The 17,343-nt window shown below is 47.5% G+C and overlaps 1 protein-coding gene across 1 annotated transcript; it reads right to left on the reverse strand.

Annotated features, from left to right (window-relative positions):
* Positions 1 to 926: 926 nt before the first annotated feature.
* LOC126291526 (nucleolar and coiled-body phosphoprotein 1-like) lies at positions 927 to 5,606 on the reverse strand. The gene is made up of 3 exons (XM_049985028.1): positions 4,641 to 5,606; positions 3,643 to 3,974; positions 927 to 1,092 (listed from the first exon to the last, which is right to left on the reverse strand). The coding sequence occupies exons 1-3, from the start codon at positions 5,604 to 5,606 to the stop codon at positions 927 to 929; spliced, it is 1,464 nt and encodes a 487-aa protein (XP_049840985.1).
* Positions 5,607 to 17,343: the final 11,737 nt, after the last annotated feature.

Here is a 17,343-nt window from a genome sequence, read left to right on the forward strand (position 1 = left end):
TAACGGACGGTTTTCTTAGGTTTTTACGACATACGAACACTTTTCACATTCTAGCGTGCAACGTGCCTGCTAGTCCTCCTTTCATGCAAAATCTTAAGTTCCTAGTTCATCTCCAAGGCACCAAAGAAGGGTAAAAAGTCAATAATCGATACCTAAAACTTGAATTGTACTACTTCTTACTGGCTATTACATCAACTTAGAAGCATCATCTGTGTTCTACTATGGTGCTTTTAGTGTATCCGCATACCGCAGCACGCGACATAGCTTTGCAGACGATAAATGTAACCGTTTCAGACAGAAGAGCGCCCAATGTGACGATCTGGGTTTTAGTCGATTCGATAACAAATGACGAAAACGGTCGGATTTCTCATGTTTTTACTACATATGAACACTTTTCACATTCTCCCATGCAACGCGGCTGCTAGGGCCCCTTTCATGCAAAATCCTAAGTTCCTAGCTCATGTCCAAGGCAACAAAGAAGGGTAAAATGTCAATAATCGATACCTAAAACTTGAATTGTACTACTTCTTACTGGCTATTACATCAACTTAGAAGCTTCATCTGTGTTCTACTATGGTGCGTTTAGTGTCTCCGCGTACCGCAGCACGCGACATAGCTTTGCAGACGATAAGTACAACCGTTTCAGAGAGAAGAGCGGCCAATTTGACAATCTGGCTTTAAGTCGATTCGATAACAAATGACGAAAACGGACGGATTTCTTAGGTTTTTACTACATATGAACACTTTTCACATTCTCCCGTGTCGTCGTCGTGCGTGACATCTCGTGCATTCACTGCACGTTTTGGGCAGGTTAAGCAGGGCCTGCTGTTCCTGCGTCAGAGATCGCAATTTGTCGTTGTGGTCCTCACGTTTTGTTCGTCTTCACGTCTTCACGCTTCGTAATTTTTCTTCTCTTGCTGCTTGGATTACTCCAGCAGCAGGTCTGGCCATCTGGTCGCTGGGCGCCAGTGGGGTTGGTTTCCCAGCCCCCTGACCAGCGGGTTTTCGGAGGTCCCCGTCAACTCATAAAATGGTGTAGCGAGCGCGCGGAAGCGGCGCTCCAACATCTGGACTCCAGCGGCGTCGTGCAGCCTGCGTGTGCCGTAGTCCCTCGGCAGGTGTAGAGCCAGCCGAAGGGCTTTATTCTGCACACGATGCAGCGTCTGGATGTGCATTTCTGCCGCGTTTCCCCACACCACGGCCGCGTACTCTAGCACTGGCCTGATGAGTGCTAGGTACAGCGAGAGGCCGCAGTGGGGGGGCAGTGTCGTCGTTGGGTTGAGGAGCGGGTACAGCAGGCGCAACCTGCCGAGCGCTCGGCCCCTCAGCTCCCGGATGTGTGGACCCCACGTCAGGCGTCGATCGAGGGTGACGCCGAGGTATTTTCCTGTGCGTGACCACGGGATGGGGCCTCCCATGATCCGCACTTGCAGCAGCGCGTCGGGAATGCGGCGGCGCGTGAATATCACCGCCTGGCTTTTCCCGGCGTTGAACTTGAGCCGCCATTTGGTGGCCCAGGCTCCAATCTCGTTGCAGGAGAGCTGCAGCCGGCGGCGCATTAGCTGCGCGTCCTTGCTGCGAGTGTAGATGGCGGTGTCGTCCGCGCAGAGCGCCAGGTGCACCCTCGGCGTCGTCTTTGGCACGTCGGCGGTGTACAGAGAGTACAGCAGTGGGCCAAGCACGGACCCCTGCGGTACTCCTGCTCGGATGTGGCGCGCCGTTGACACGCCACCGTCAGCGCGCACATGGAAGGTGCGCCCGCTCAGGTACGACTGGAGAAGGCGGACGTGCGACACAGGAACCCCCTGTACCAGCAGCTTGTACAGGAGGCCGTCGTGCCACACGCTATCGAAGGCCCTAGAAACATCAAGGAAAACCGCCCCGAGGTACTCGCGATGTTCCAGGGCCCCCATTGCCTGCTCCACCAGTCGTAGTAGCTGATGCTGCGTAGCATGACCGCGGCGGAATCCGAACTGCTCGTCAGGAAGCAGGCCTTCTTCACTGACGTGGCGCTGCAGTCGGATCGAGTAAATCCTCTCGAAGGTTTTCGAGAGGGAAGGCAGGAGGCTTATTGGGCGATAGCTTTGCGCCAGCCTAGGATCTTTGCCAGCCTTCGGGATGGCGACCACCTCTGCGTGTTTCCACGCAGCAGGGTAGACGCCAGTGCGAAGGATGGCGTTGAATATCGCTGTGACGACACGCACTGCTTCCGACGGCAGCTTCTTCAGCAGTGCGTTACCCATCTTGTCACATCCCCCTGCCTTCCTGGGCTGCAGGAAGTTGAGGTGATGTTGGACCTCTTCTTCTGTTGTCTCTGTGAGGATGTCGTCCTCTTCCTGCTGGGTCAGGTACAGTGGGAGGCGCTCGTCCACCTCGCGGATCATGTCGTCATCGACATGTCGTCCGCGAAGGCGTCCGCAAGGACGCTCGCCTTGGCATCTGGTTCCGCGACGACGTCTCTGCCAACTTGCAGCGGCGGGATGCGTTGGCCCTTCCTCAGGAAGCTCTTAGTTACGGCCCAGGCGCTTCCGTCATCGATTCTGAGCGTGGCTATTTTGCCAGCCCAGTCCCGATTTCGGTGGTGGCTGACGGCCGCCGATATCTCGCGGCGCAGGCGATTTAGCAGGCGTTTGGTGGCGGGGCTTCTCGTGATCTGCCACTCACGGAAGACCCGGTTCTTCTCACGGATGGACATCAAGATATCCGGCGGAAGCTGCTTGGATTTATCCATCGGCTTCCTTGGTCGCTGTGGCGCCGCCGCATCTGCCGCCGCGAGTGTGTAGTGGGTGAACGCAGCTAGCGCGGCGTCCACCCCCTCCACGTCCGGATCGGGTGTGGCGGTGACCGTCTCTGCTAGGTGCTGTTGGAAGTGCGCCCAATTGGTGTTGAGGCGGGCGCTGCGGTGCTCAGGTGGGGCCATCCCGTCTGTGTCCATGTCAAAGATCACTGGCAGGTGATCTGAGGACAGGGCACAGCGCGTGGTCGCGATCGCGTTGTGAGCTGCCCCTTTCACGATCGCGATGTCTAGAACATCGGGACGGCCACGCTTCGGGTAGTGCGTGGGGTCGAAGGGACCCAGCACTATGGCGTCGTGGAGGTTTGCGACCCGGAGTAGTCGTCTGCCGCTGATGGTGGTGACCCTGGAGTTCCACTCCGGGTGTTTAGCATTGAGATCGCCGCCGATGAAGAGGTGCCCGCGCATCGACAGCAGCGTCTCGATGTCCCTGGATTGCAGGTGTCCCGACGGTTGTCGGTACGCTGCCACGAACGTGACGTGGCCTGCGGAAGTGCAGACGACGACGCCCGTGGTTTCCAGAGTCGGCGTCTCTGGGAGTAGAACCTGGTGATGGCGCAACGACGTTTTGACGTACACCGCCGTTCCGCCTCCATGGGTTGCCCGGTCCGTGCGGTAGCAGCGGAAATTTGCAGCCCTCACGTCCACGCCTGGCTTCAGCCAGGTCTCGGTGACGAGGCAAACGTCCACGTGCTCATCACGCAGGAACTGGCGGAATTCTCCCGCTTGGGTTCTGATGCTGTTCGCATTCCACACACAAACGGTTAGGCCCTGGATGTGCCTATCCATGTTTGGGTGTGGGGACAGCTGGTGTGGTGATGGCCTGAACGGCCGACTGCACTGCAGACGCAATCATCTGCGGAAGTTGTGTCAGGAACAGCTTGAAGTCCTCCCTCATGGCCCTGACTTCTTCCGCGACACTCGCTGCAGAAGTCCTGTCAGTGCCTGGGGGTGGTGCCGCTGCCTGGTCTCGAACAGCAGGCTGTGGAGCTGGCGTCTCGCGGGCAGGACGCTCCCTCCGCCGACCGCGCCGGCGGCCGCCCCTCGCTGTTGCAGGCTGCTCTCTCGGCGGTCCGCGCCCGTGAGCGACTACCGCCTCTGGAGCAGGCTCGGACTGGTTGCCACGCCCCCGTTCGACGGCGGCGTCGGCAGGACGCTGCTCAGTTGACTTGGCGGGTGCCTTGTCAGTGGCAGCGTTTGCGTAACTTCTCCCGGACTGCACCCGCGCGGAGTGCGCCGGTTGTCCTCGTTGTTTTGCGGTGGCACGCCGGAAGGCAGTGCAGCCGCGGTAGCACGCCACGTGTTTCTCGCCGCAATGGCAGCAAGTGGGCGCGTCCTTTCTCGGAATCTTACAATCTTTAGTGGCGTGGTCCCCCGCGCATTTGACGCAGCGAGGAGGCATCTTACAGTACTTCGCTACGTGGTCGAGGGCCTGGCAGTTGAAGCACTGCGGCGGGCCTCGTCTCCTGCGTAGCTTCTCCACGGTGACGCCGACATCGGCCACGTGCGTCAGCTGGAAGATTTTGCGGTTCTCGATGGTGTCATCGAGAACCGCCATAAACAGCGGCATGTCGGAGTGGTCCCTGGGCGACTTCATGCGCGCTGTGGCGCGGATGGGAAAGCCCAGATCTTCAAGCAGCTCCCGCAGGTACCCTGGGTCCATGCTGAACGGGAGCTTGCGAAAGACGACCTTCAGCGTCTTCTCCGGCTCCGAGGAGTAGGTGAAGCTGTGAAGCCCCTCCTTTTCGGTGAGGTCCATGACCCCACGGTAGTCTTCAGCTGTTTTGGTGATAACGCGATGTAAGTCGCGCCCTGCGACTCGAAACGTCACGTTCCCCTTAACAACCGCTTTGATTTTCTCTCGGAACTCTTTGAAGCCGCCGGTCCACTTGATGACCACAGGGGGCGGTGGGGGCGACTTCCTCTGCTGTTGGCTCTCCATGGGCTCTCCAGCGTCATTTGAGAGGCCGGAGTACCGGTTGCCGGTGTTGATGGCCGACTGTTGGGCGAGCACGACAGCTCTGGCTGTGTGCTTGCGGGAGGGCTGTGTGAAGCCCTCATCGTCAGCGGCCGGCGGAAGGGTCTTGTTACCCTTCCTCGATGCTTTCCGCTGTGTGCGGAGCGTGGGTGCGCTGCTGTTCAAGCTAGTGGCAGACCTCTTGCAGGTGGTGGCAGCACTCGCGTCGGCAGGCCGCTTGCGCGAGTGCTTTTCCACCTCCATGGTTTCAGCTGCCGGTTTTGTGCCTGGGATGAGTCCCATCAGGAAGGCAAGCTGCCTTTCTGCCTCCGGCGTATGCGCTGCATCCATTGAAGCCACTGGCGCCAGTGACTTGGTTTGCTCCGGAACAGTTGCCAAAGCATCCGTTTCGGCCCTCGTTTGCTGAACGGCCAGCTCTGTGGCCGCGCTGCTGTTTTCCTTGGTAGCGCAGGACGACGCCGACGGGCCGCCAACGTCAAGTACGCGGGCGTAGGCGTGCAGGGGCAAGCCCCCATCCGCCGAAAGTGCCCGTCGGCTCCTCTGCGTATCTCCGTTCCTGCTGGGCCGGACAGTCGTAGGTGGCCGGCGGTTAGCGGCCGCCGACGGGGCAGGCCCCGCCGACAAGCCGTCCGCCGAACCACTCGCTGCCTCAGCCGTGGCTGAGGTCGCATAACGACTGCGCCGGTCCGTAGAGCTGTCCGACTCGTGGTCCATGTCCATCTGCCGGGTTGTTGCCGTTGGGGGGCCGGATGGGGTCGCCGACAGAGCAAGCTCTGCCGGACGACGATCCGCCACACCCTTCACATCTTCACAGCGGTCTGCTCGGATCGGCATCTCCTAGCAACATTCTCCCGTGTAACGTGGCTGCTAGTCCTCCTTTCATGCAAAATCTTAAGTTTCTAGCTCATCTCCAAGGCACCAAAGAAGTGTAAAAAGTCAATAATCGATGCCTAAAACTTGAATTGTACTACTTCTTACTGGCTATTACATCAACTTAGAAGCATCATCTGTGTTCTACTATGGTGCTTTTAGTGTATCCGCAAGCCGCAGCACGCGACATAGCTTTGCAGACGATAAATGTAACCGTTTCAGACAGAAGAGCGGCCAATGTGACGATCTGGCTTTGAGTCGATTCGATAACAAATGAAGAAAACGGTCGGATTTCTCATGTTTTTACTACATATGAACACTTTTCACATTCTCCCATGAAACGGGGCTGCTAGGGCCCCTTTCATGCAAAATCCTAAGTTCCTAGCTCATGTCCAAGGCACCAAAGCCTGCTAAAAAGTCAATAATCGATACCTAAAACTTGAATTGTACTACGTCATACAGCTATAACATCAACTTAGAAACTTCATCTGTGTTCTAGTATGGTGCTTTTAGTGTATCCGCATACCGCAGCACGCGACATAGCTTTGCAGACGATAAATGTAACCGTTTCAGACAGAAGACCGGCCAATGTGACGATCTGGCTTTTAGTCGATTCGATAACAAATGACGAAAACGGTCGGTTTTCTCATGTTTTTACTACATATGAACACTTTTCATATTCTACCGTGCAACGCGGCTGCTAGTCCTCCTTTCATGCAAAATCTTAAGGCCGTAGCTCATGTCCAAGGCACCACAGACAGCTAAAAAGTCAATAATCGATGCCTAAAACTTGAATTCTACTACATCTTACTGGCTATTACATCAACTTAGAAGCTTCATCTGTGTTCTACTACGGTGCTTTTAGTGTATCCGTATACCGCAGCACGCGACATAGCTTTGCAGACGATAAGTACAACCTCTTCAAAGAGAGGAGCGGCCAATGTGACGATCTGGCTTTAAGTCGATTCGATAACAAATGACGAAAACGGACGGTTTTCTCAGGTTTTTACTACGTATGAACACTTTCGACATTCTCCCTTGCAACGCGGCTCCTAGTCCTCCTTTCATGCAAAATCTTAAGTTCCTAGCTTATGTCCAAGGCACCAAAGAAGGGTAAAAAGTCAATAATCGATACAAAAAACGTGAATTGTACTACTTCTTACTGGCTATTACATCAACTTAGAAGCTTCATCTGTGTTCTACTAAGGTGCTTTTAGTGTCTCCGCATACCACAGCACGCGACATAGCTTTGCAGATGATAAATGTAATCGTTTAAGACAGAAGTGCGGCCAATGTGACGATCTGGCTTTAAGTCGATTCGATATCAAATGATGAAAACTAACGGATTGCTCAGGTTTTTACTAAATATGAACACTTTTCACATTCTCCCATGCAACGCGGCTGCTAGTCCTCCTTTCATGCAAAATCTTAAGTTCCGATCTCATGTCCAAGGCACCAAAGAAAGGTAAAAGGTCAATAATCGATACCTAAAACTTGAATTGTACTGCTTCTTACTGGCTATTACATAAACTTAGAAGCTTCATCTGTGTTCTAGTATGGTGCTTTTAGGGTCTCTGCATACCGCAGCACGCGACATAGCTTTGCAGTGGGTAAATGTAACCGTTTCAGAGAGATGTGCGGCCAATGTGACGATCTGGCTTTAAGTCGATTAGATAACAAATGACGAAAACGGACGGAATTCTCAGGTTGTTACTACATATGAACACTTTTCACATTCTCCCGTGCAACTCGGCTGCTAGTCCACCTTTAATGCAAAATCTTAAGTTCGTAGCTCTTGTCCAAGGCACCAAAGAAGGGTAAAAACTCAGTAATCGATACCTAAAACTTGAATTGTACTACTTCTTACTGGCTATTACATCAACTTAGAAGCTTCATGTGCGTTCTACTATGGTGCTTTTAGTGTCTCTACATACCGCAGCACGCGACATAGCTTTGCAGACGATAGGTTCAACGGTTACAGAGAGAAGAGCGGCCAATGTGACGATCTGGCTTTAAGTCGATTCGATAACAAATGATGAAAACGGACGGATTTTTCAGGTTTTTACTACATATGAACACTTTTCACATTCTCCCATGCAACACGGCTGCTAGTCCTCCTTTCATACAGAATCATAAGGTCCTAGCTCATGTCCAAGGCACCAAAGACAGCTAAAAAGTCAATAATCGATGCCTAAAACTTGAATTCTACTACATCTTACTGGCTATTACATCAACTTAGAAGCTTCATCTGTGTTCTACTATGGTGCTTTTTGTGTCTCCGCATACCGCAGCACGCGACGTAGCTTTGCAGACGATAAGTACAACCGTTTCAGAGAGAAGAGCGGCTTATGTGACGATCTGGCTTTAAGTCGATTGGATAACAAATGACGATAACGGACGGTTTTCTTAGGTTTTTACTACATACGAACACGTTTCACATTCTAGCGTGCAACGTGGCTGCTAGTCCTCCTTTCATGAAAAATCTTAAGTTCCTAGCTCCTCTCCAAGGCACCAAAGAAGGGTGAAAAGTCAATAATCGATACCTAAAACTTGAATTCTACTACTTCTTACTGGCTATTACATTACTTTGAAGCTGCAACTGTGTTCTACTATGGTGCTTTTAGTGTCTCCGCATACCGCAGCACGCGACGTAGCTTTGCAGACGATAAGTACAACCGTTTCAGAGAGAAGAGCGGCCAATGTGACGATCTGGCTTTAAGTCGATTCGATAACAAATGACGAAAACGGACGGATTTCTCAGGTTTTTACTACATATGAACACTATCCACATTCTCCCGTGCAACGCGGCTGCTGGTCCTCCTTTCATGCAAAATCTTAAGTTCCTAGCTCATATCCAAGGCACCAAAGAAGGGCAAAAAGTCAATAATCGATACCTAAAACTTGAATTGTACTACTTCTTACTGGCTATTACATCAACTTAGAAGCATCATCTGTGTTCTACTATGGTGCTTTTAGTGTCTCCGCATACCGCAGCACGCGACATAGCTTTGCAGTTGATAAATGTAACTGTTACAGACAGAAGTGCGGCCAATGTGACGATCTGGCTTTAAGTCTATTCGATAACAAATGACGAAAACGGACGGATTTCTCAGGTTTTTACTACATATGAACACTTTTCATATTCTCCCGTGCAACGCGGCTGCTAGTCCTCCTTTCATGCAAATCTTAAGTTCCTAGCTCATGTCCAAGGCAACAAAGAAGGGTAAAATGTCAATAATCGATACCTAAAATTTGAATTGTACTACTTCTTACTGGCTATTACATCAACTTAGAAGCTTCATCTGTGTTCTACTATGGTGCTTTTAGTGTCTCAGCGTACCGCAGCACGCGACATAGCTTTGCAGACGATAAGTACAACCGTTTCAGAGAGAAGAGCGGCCAATTTGACAATCTGGCTTTAAGTCGATTCGATAACAAATGACGAAAACGGACGGATATCTCAGGGTTTTACTACATATGAACACTTTTCACATTCTCCCGTGCAACGCGGCTGCTAGTCCTCCATTCATGCAAAATCTTAAGTTCCTAGCTCATGTCCAATGCACCAAAGAAGTGTAAAGAACCAATAATCGATACCTAAAACTTGCAATGTACTACATCTTACTAGCTATTACATCAACTTAGAAGCATCATCTGTGTTCTACTATGGTTCTTTTAGTGTCTCCGCATACCGCAGCACGCGACATTGCTTTGCAGAGGTTAAATGTAACCGTTTCAGACAGAAGTGCGGCCAATGTGACGATCTGGCTTTAAGTCGATTCGATAACAAATGACGAGAAAGGACGGATTTCTTAGGTTTTTACTACATATGAACACTTTTCACATTCTCCCATGCAACGGGGCTGCTAGGGCCCCTTTCATGCAAAATCCTAAGTTCCTAGCTCATGTCCAAGGCACCAAAGCCTGCTAAAAAGTCAATAATCGATACCTAAAACTTGAATTGTACTACTTCATACAGCTATAACATCAACTTAGAAACTTCATCTGTGTTCTACTATGGTGCTTTTAGTGTATCCGCATACCGCAGCACGCGACATAGCTTTGCAGACGATAAATGTAACCGTTTCAGACAGAAGACCGGCCAATGTGACGATCTGGCTTTTAGTCGATTCGATAACAAATGACGAAAACGGTCGGTTTTCTCATGTTTTTACTACATACGAACACTTTTCATATTCTACCGTGCAACGCGGCTGCTAGTCCTCCTTTCATGCAAAATCTTAAGGCCGTAGCTCATGTCCAAGGCACCAAAGAAAGCTAAAAAGTCAATAATCGATGCCTGAGACTTGAATTGTACTACATCTTACTGGCTGTTACATCAACTTAGAAGCTTCATCTGTGTTCTACGATGGTGCTTTTAGTGTCTCCGCATACCGCAGCACGCGACGTAGCTTTGCAGACGATGAGCACAAACGTTTCAGAGAGAAGAGCGGCCAATGTGACGATCTGGCTTTAAGTCGATTCGATAACAAATGACGAAAACGGACGGATTTCTCAGGTTTTTACTACATATGAACACTTTTCACATTCTCCAGTGCAAATCGGCAGCTAGTCCTCCTTTCAAGCAGAACATTAAGGTCCTAGCTCATGTCCAATGCACCAAAGACAGCTAAAAAGTCAATAATCGATGCCTAAAACTTGAATTGTACTACATCTTACTGGCTATTACATCAACTTAGAAGCATCATCTGTGTTCTACTATTGTGCTTTTAGTGTCTCCGCGTACCGCAGCACGCGACATAGCTTTGCAGACGATAAGTACAACCGTTTCAGAGAGAAGAGCGGCCAATGTGACGATCTGGCTTTAAGTCGATTCGATAACAAATGACGAAAACGGACCGATTTCTCAGGGTTTTACTACATATGAACACTTTTCACATTCTCCCATGCAATGCGGCTGCTAGTCTTCCTTTCATGCAAAATCTTAAGTTGGTAGCTCATGTCCAAGGCACCAAAGAAAGGTACAAAGTCAATAATCGATACCAAGAACTTGAATTGTACTACTTCTTACTGGCTATTACATCAACTTAGAAACTTCATTTGCGTTCTACTACGGTGCTTTTAGTGTCTTCGCATACCGCAGCACGCCACATAGCTTTGCAGTGGATAAATGTAACCGTTTAAGAGAGAAGTGCGCCCAATGTGACGATCTGGCTTTAGGTCGATACTATAACAAATGACGAAAACGGACGGATTTCTCAGGTTTTTTCTATATATGAACACTTTACACATTCTCGCGTGCAACGCGGCTGCTAGTCATCTTTTCATGCAAAATCTTAAGTTCCTAGCTCATATCCAAGGCACCAAAGAAGGGTAAAAAGTCAATAATCGATACCTAAAACTTGAATTGTACTACTTCTTACTGGCTATTACATCAACTTAGAAGCTTCATCTGTGTTCTACTTTGGTGCTTTTAGTGTCTCCGCATACCGCAGCACGCGACGTAGCTTTGCAGACGATAAGTACAACCGTTTCAGAGAGAAGAGCGGCTTATATGACGATCTGGCTTTAAGTCGATTGGATAAAAAATGACGATAACGGACGGTTTTCCTAGGTTTTTACAACATACGAACACTTTTCACATTCTAGCGTGCAACGTGGCTGCTAGTCCTCCTTTCATGCAAAATCTTAAGTTCCTAGCTCATCTCCAAGGCACCAAAGAAGGGTAAAAAGTCAATAATCGATACCTAAAACTTGAATTGTACTACTTCTTACTGGCTATTACATCAACTTAGAAGCTTCATCTGTGTTCTAGTATGGTGCTTTTAGTGTCTCCGCATACCGCAGCACGCGACATAGCTTTGCAGTGGATAAATGTAACCGTTTCAGAGAGACGTGCGGCCAATGTGACGATCTGGCTTTAAGTCGATTAGATAACAAATGACGAAAACGGACGGAATTCTCAGGTTGTTACTACATATGAACACTTTTCACATTCTCCCGTGCAACTCGGCTGCTAGTCCACCTTTAATGCAAAATCTTAAGTTCCTAGCTCTTGTCCAAGGCACCAAAGAAGGGTAAAAACTCAGTAATCGATACCTAAAACTTGAATTGTACTACTTCTTACTGGCTATTACATCAACTTAGAAGCTTCATGTGCGTTCTACTATGGTGCTTTTAGTGTCTCTACATACCGCAGCACGCGACATAGCTTTGCAGACGATTGGTTCAACGGTTACAGAGAGAAGAGCGGCCAATGTGACGATCTGGCTTTAAGTCGATTCGATAACAAATGATGAAAACGGACGGATTTTTCAGGTTTTTACTAAATATGAACACTTTTCACATTCTCCCATGCAACACGGCTGCTAGTCCTCCTTTCATGCAAAATCTTAAGTTCCTAGCTCATGTCAAAGGCACCAAAGAAGGGTAAAAAGTCAATAATCGATACCTATAATTTGATTTGTACTACTTCTTCCTGGCTATTACATCAAATTATAAGCTTCATCTGTGTTGTAGTATGGTGCTTTTAGTGTCTCCGCATACCGTAGCACGCGACATAGCTTTGCAGTAGATAAATGTAACCGTTTCAGACAGAAGTGCGACCAATGTGACGATCTGGCTTTAAGTCGATTCGATAACATATGACGAAAACGGACGGATTTTTCTGGTTTTTACTACATATGAACACTTATCACATTCTCCCGTGCAACGCGGCTGCTAGTCCTCCATTCATGCAAAACCTTAAGGTCCTAGCTCATGACCAAGGCACCAAAGACAGCTAAAAAGTCAATAATCGATGCCTAAAACTTAAATTGTACTACATCTTACTGGCTATTACATCAACTTAGAAGCTTCATCTGTGTTCTACGATGGTGCTTTTAGTGTCTCCGCATACCGCAGCACGCGACGTAGCTTTGCAGACGATAAGTACAACCGTTTCAGAGAGAAGAGCGGCCAATGTGACGATCTGGCTTTAAGTCGATTCGATAACAAATGACGAAAACGGACGGATTTCTCAGGTTTGTACTACATATGAACACTTTTCACATTCTCCCGTGCAAATCGGCTGCTAGTCCTCCTTTCAAGCAGAATCTTAAGGTCCTAGCTCATCTCCAAGGCACCAAATAATGGTAAAAAGTCAATAATCGATACCTAAAACTTGAATTGTACTACTTCTTACTGGCCATTACATCAACTTAGAAGCTTCATCTGTGTTATACTATGGTGTATTTAGTGTCTCCGCATACCGCAGCACGCGACATAGCTTTGCAGATGATAAGTACAACCGTTACAGAGAGAAGAGCGGCCAATGTGACGATCTGGCTTTAAGTCGATTCGATAACAAATGACGAAAACGGACCGATTTCCCAGTGTTTTACTACATATGAACACTTTTCACATTCTCCCGTGCAACGCGGCTGCTAGTCCTCCATTCATGCAAAATCTCAAGTTCCTAGCTCATGTCCAATGCACCAAAGAAGTGTAAAAAGCCAATAATCGATACCTAAAACTTGAATTGTACTACATCTTACTGGCTATTACATCAACTTAGAAGCATCATCTGTGTTCTACTATGGTGCTTTTAGTGTCTCCGCATACCGCAGCACGCGACATAGCTTTGCAGAGGTTAAATGTAACCGTTTCAGGCAGAAGTGCGGCCAATGTGACGATCTGGCTTTAAGTCGATTCGATAACAAATGACGAAACCGGACGGATTACTCAGGTTTTTACTGCATATGAACACTTTTCACATTCTCCCCTGCAAATCGGCTGCTAGTCCTCCTTTCAAGCAGAATCTTAAGGTCCTAGCTCATGTCCAAGGCACCAAAGACAGCTAAAAAGTCAATAATCGATACCTAAAACGTGAATTGTACTACATCTTACTGGCTATTACATCAACTTAGAAGCTTCATCTGTGTTCTACTAAGGTGCTTTTAGTGTCTCCGCATACCGCAGCACGCGACGTAGCTTTGCAGACGATAAGTACAACCGTTTCAGAGAGAAGAGCGGCTTATGTGACGATCTGGCTTTAAGTCGATTCGATAACAAATGACGAAAACGGACGGATTTCTTAGTTTTTTACTACATATGAACACTTTTCACATTCTCCCGTGCAACTTGGCTGCTAGTCCTCCTTTCATGCAAAATCGTAAGTTCCTAGCTCATCTCCAAGGCACCAAAGAAGGGTAAAAAGTCAATAATCGATACCTAAAACTTGAATTGTACTTCTTCTTACTGGCTATTACATCAACTTAGAAGATTCATCTGTGTTCTACTCTGGTGCTTTTAGTGTCTCCGCATACCGCCATACGCGACATAGCTTTGCAGACGATAAGTACAACCGTTTCAGAGAGAAGAGCGGCCAATGTGACGATCTGGCTTTAAGTAGATTCGATAACAAATGACGAAAACGGACGGATTTCTCAGGTTTTTACTACATATGAACACTATCCACATTCTCCCGTACAACGCGGCTGCTAGTCCTCCATTCATGCAAAATCTTAAGTTCCTAGCTCATGTCCAAGGCACCAAAGAAGTGTAAAAAGATAATAATCGATACCTAAAACTTGAATTGTACTACTTCTTACTGGCTATTACATCAACTTAGAAGCATCATCTGTGTTCTACTATGGTGCTTTTAGTGTCTCCGCATACCGCAGCACGCGACATAGCTTTGCAGAAGTTAAATGTAACCATTTCAGACAGAAGTGCGGCCAATGTGGCGATCTGGCTTTAAGTCGATTCGATAACAAATGACGAGAACGGACGGATTTCTCTGGTTTTTACTACATATGAACACTTTTCACATTCTCCCGTGCAAATCGGCTGCTAGTACTCCTTTCAAGAAGAATCTTAAGGTCCTAGCTCATCTCCAAGGCACCAAAGAAGGGTGAAAAGTCAATAATCGATACCTAAAACTTGAATTCTACTACTTCTTACTGGCTATTACATCAACTTAGAAGCTGCAACTGTGTTCTACTATGGTGCTTTTAGTGTCTCCGTACACCGCAGCACGCGACGTAGCTTTGCAGACGATAAGTACAACCGTTTCAGAGAGAAGAGCGGCCAATGTGACGATCTGGCTTTAAGTCGATTCGATAACAAATGACGAAAACGGACCGATTTCTCAGGGTTTTACTACATATGAACACTTTTCACATTCTCCCGTGCAACGCGGCTGCTAGTCCTCCATTCATGCAAAATCTCAAGTTCCTAGCTCATGTCCAATGCACCAAAGAAGTGTAAAAAGCCAATAATCGATACCTAAAACTTGAATTGTACTACATCTTACTGGCTATTACATCAACTTAGAAGCATCATCTGTGTTCTACTATTGTGCTTTTAGTGTCTCCGCGTACCGCAGCACGCGACATAGCTTTGCAGACGATAAGTACAACCGTTTCAGAGAGAAGAGCGGCCAATGTGACGATCTGGCTTTAAGTCGATTCGATAACAAATGACGAAAACGGACCGATTTCTCAGGGTTTTACTACATATGAACACTTTTCACATTCTCCCATGCAATGCGGCTGCTAGTCTTCCTTTCATGCAAAATCTTAAGTTGGTAGCTCATGTCCAAGGCACCAAAGAAAGGTAAAAAGTCAATAATCGATACCAAGAACTTGATTTGTACTACTTCTTACTGGCTATTACATCAACTTAGAAGCTTCATTGGCGTTCTACTATGGTGCTTTTAGTGTCTCCGCATACCGCAGCACGCCACATAGCTTTGCAGTGGATAAATGTAACCGTTTAAGAGAGAAGTGCGCCCAATGTGACGATCTGGCTTTAAGTCTATTCGATAACAAATGACGAAAACGGACGGATTTCTCAGGTTTTTACTAAATATGAACACTTTTCACATTCCCCCATGCAATGCAGCTGCTAGTCCTCCTTTCAAGCAGAATCTTAAGGTCCTAGCTCATGTCCAAGGCACCAAAGACAGCTAAAACGTCAATAATCGATACCTAAAACGTGAATTGTACTACATCTTACTGGCTATTACATCAACTTAGAAGCTTCATCTGTGTTCTACTATGGTGCTTTTAGTGTCTCCGCATACCGCAGCACGCGACGTAGCTTTGCAGACGATAAGTAGAACCGTTTCAGAGAGAAGAGCGGCTTATGTGACGATCTGGCTTTAAGTCGATTCGATAACAAATGACGAAAACGGACGGATTTTTTAGTTTTTTACTACATATGAACACTTTTCACATTCTCCCGTGCAACTTGGCTGCTAGTCCTCCTTTCATGCAAAATCGTAAGTTCCTAGCTCATCTCCAAGGCACCAAAGAAGGGTAAAAAGTCAATAATCGATACCTAAAACTTGAAATGTACTTCTTCTTACTGGCTATTACATCAACTTAGAAGCTTTATCTGTGTTCTACTCTGGTGCTTTTAGTCTCTCCGCATACCGCAGCACGCGACATAGCTTTTCAGACGATAAGTACAACCGTTTCAGAGAGAAGAGCGGCGAATGTGACGATCTGGCTTTAAGTCGATTCGATAACAAATGACGAAAACGGACGGATTTCTCAGGGTTTTACTACATATGAACACTTTTCACATTCTCCCGTGCAACGCGGCTGCTAGTCCTACTTTCATGCAAAATCTTAAGTTCCTAGCTCATGTCCAATGCACCAAAGAAGTGTAAAAAGCCAATAATCGATACCTAAAACTTGAATTGTACTACATCTTACTAGCTATTACATCAACTTAGAAGCATCATCTGTGTTCTACTATGGTGCTTTTAGTGTCTCCGCATACCGCAGCACGCGACATTGCTTTGCAGAGGTTAAATGTAACCGTTTCAGACAGAAGTGCGGCCAATGTGACGATCTGGCTTTAAGTCGATTCGATAACAAATGACGAGAACGGACGGATTTCTTAGGTTTTTACTACATATGAACACTTTTCACATTCTCCCGTGTAACGTGGCTGCTAGTCCTCCTTTCATGCAAAATCTTAAGTTTCTAGCTCATCTCCACCAAAGAAGTGTAAAAAGTCAATAATCGATGCCTAAAACTTGAATTGTACTACTTCTTACTGGCTATTACATCAACTTAGAAGCATCATCTGTGTTCTACTATGGTGCTTTTAGTGTATCCACATACCGCAGCACGCGTCATAGATTTGCAGACGATAAATGTAACCGTTTCAGACAGAAGAGCGGCCAATGTGACGATCTGGCTTTGAGTCGATTCGATAACAAATGACGAAAACGGTCGGATTTCTCATGTTTTTACTACATATGAACACTTTTCACATTCTCCCATGCAACGCGGCTGCTAGGGCCCCTTTCATGCAAAATCCTAAGTTCCTAGCTCATGTCCAAGGCACCAAAGAAGGGTAAAAAGTCAATAATCGATACCTAAAACTTGAATTGTACTACTTGTTACAGGGTATTACATCAACTTAGAAGCTGCATCTGTGTTCTACTACGGTACTTTTAGTGTCTCCGCATACCGCAGCACGCAACTTAGCTTTGCAGACGATAAGTACAACCGTTTCAGAGAGAAGAGCGGCCAATGTGACGATCTGGCTTTTAGTCGATTCGATAACAAATGACGAAAACGGACGGATTTCTCAGGTTTTTACTACATATGAACACTTATCACATTCTCCCGTGCAACGCGGCTGCTAGTCCTCCTTTCAAGAAGAATCTTAAGGTCCTAGCTCATGTCCAAGGCACCAAAGACAGCTAAAAAGTCAATAATCGATGCCTAAAACTTGAATT

Source organism: Schistocerca gregaria, chromosome 9 (genome assembly GCF_023897955.1).
Source record: "Schistocerca gregaria isolate iqSchGreg1 chromosome 9, iqSchGreg1.2, whole genome shotgun sequence".
NCBI lineage: Eukaryota > Metazoa > Arthropoda > Insecta > Orthoptera > Acrididae > Schistocerca > Schistocerca gregaria.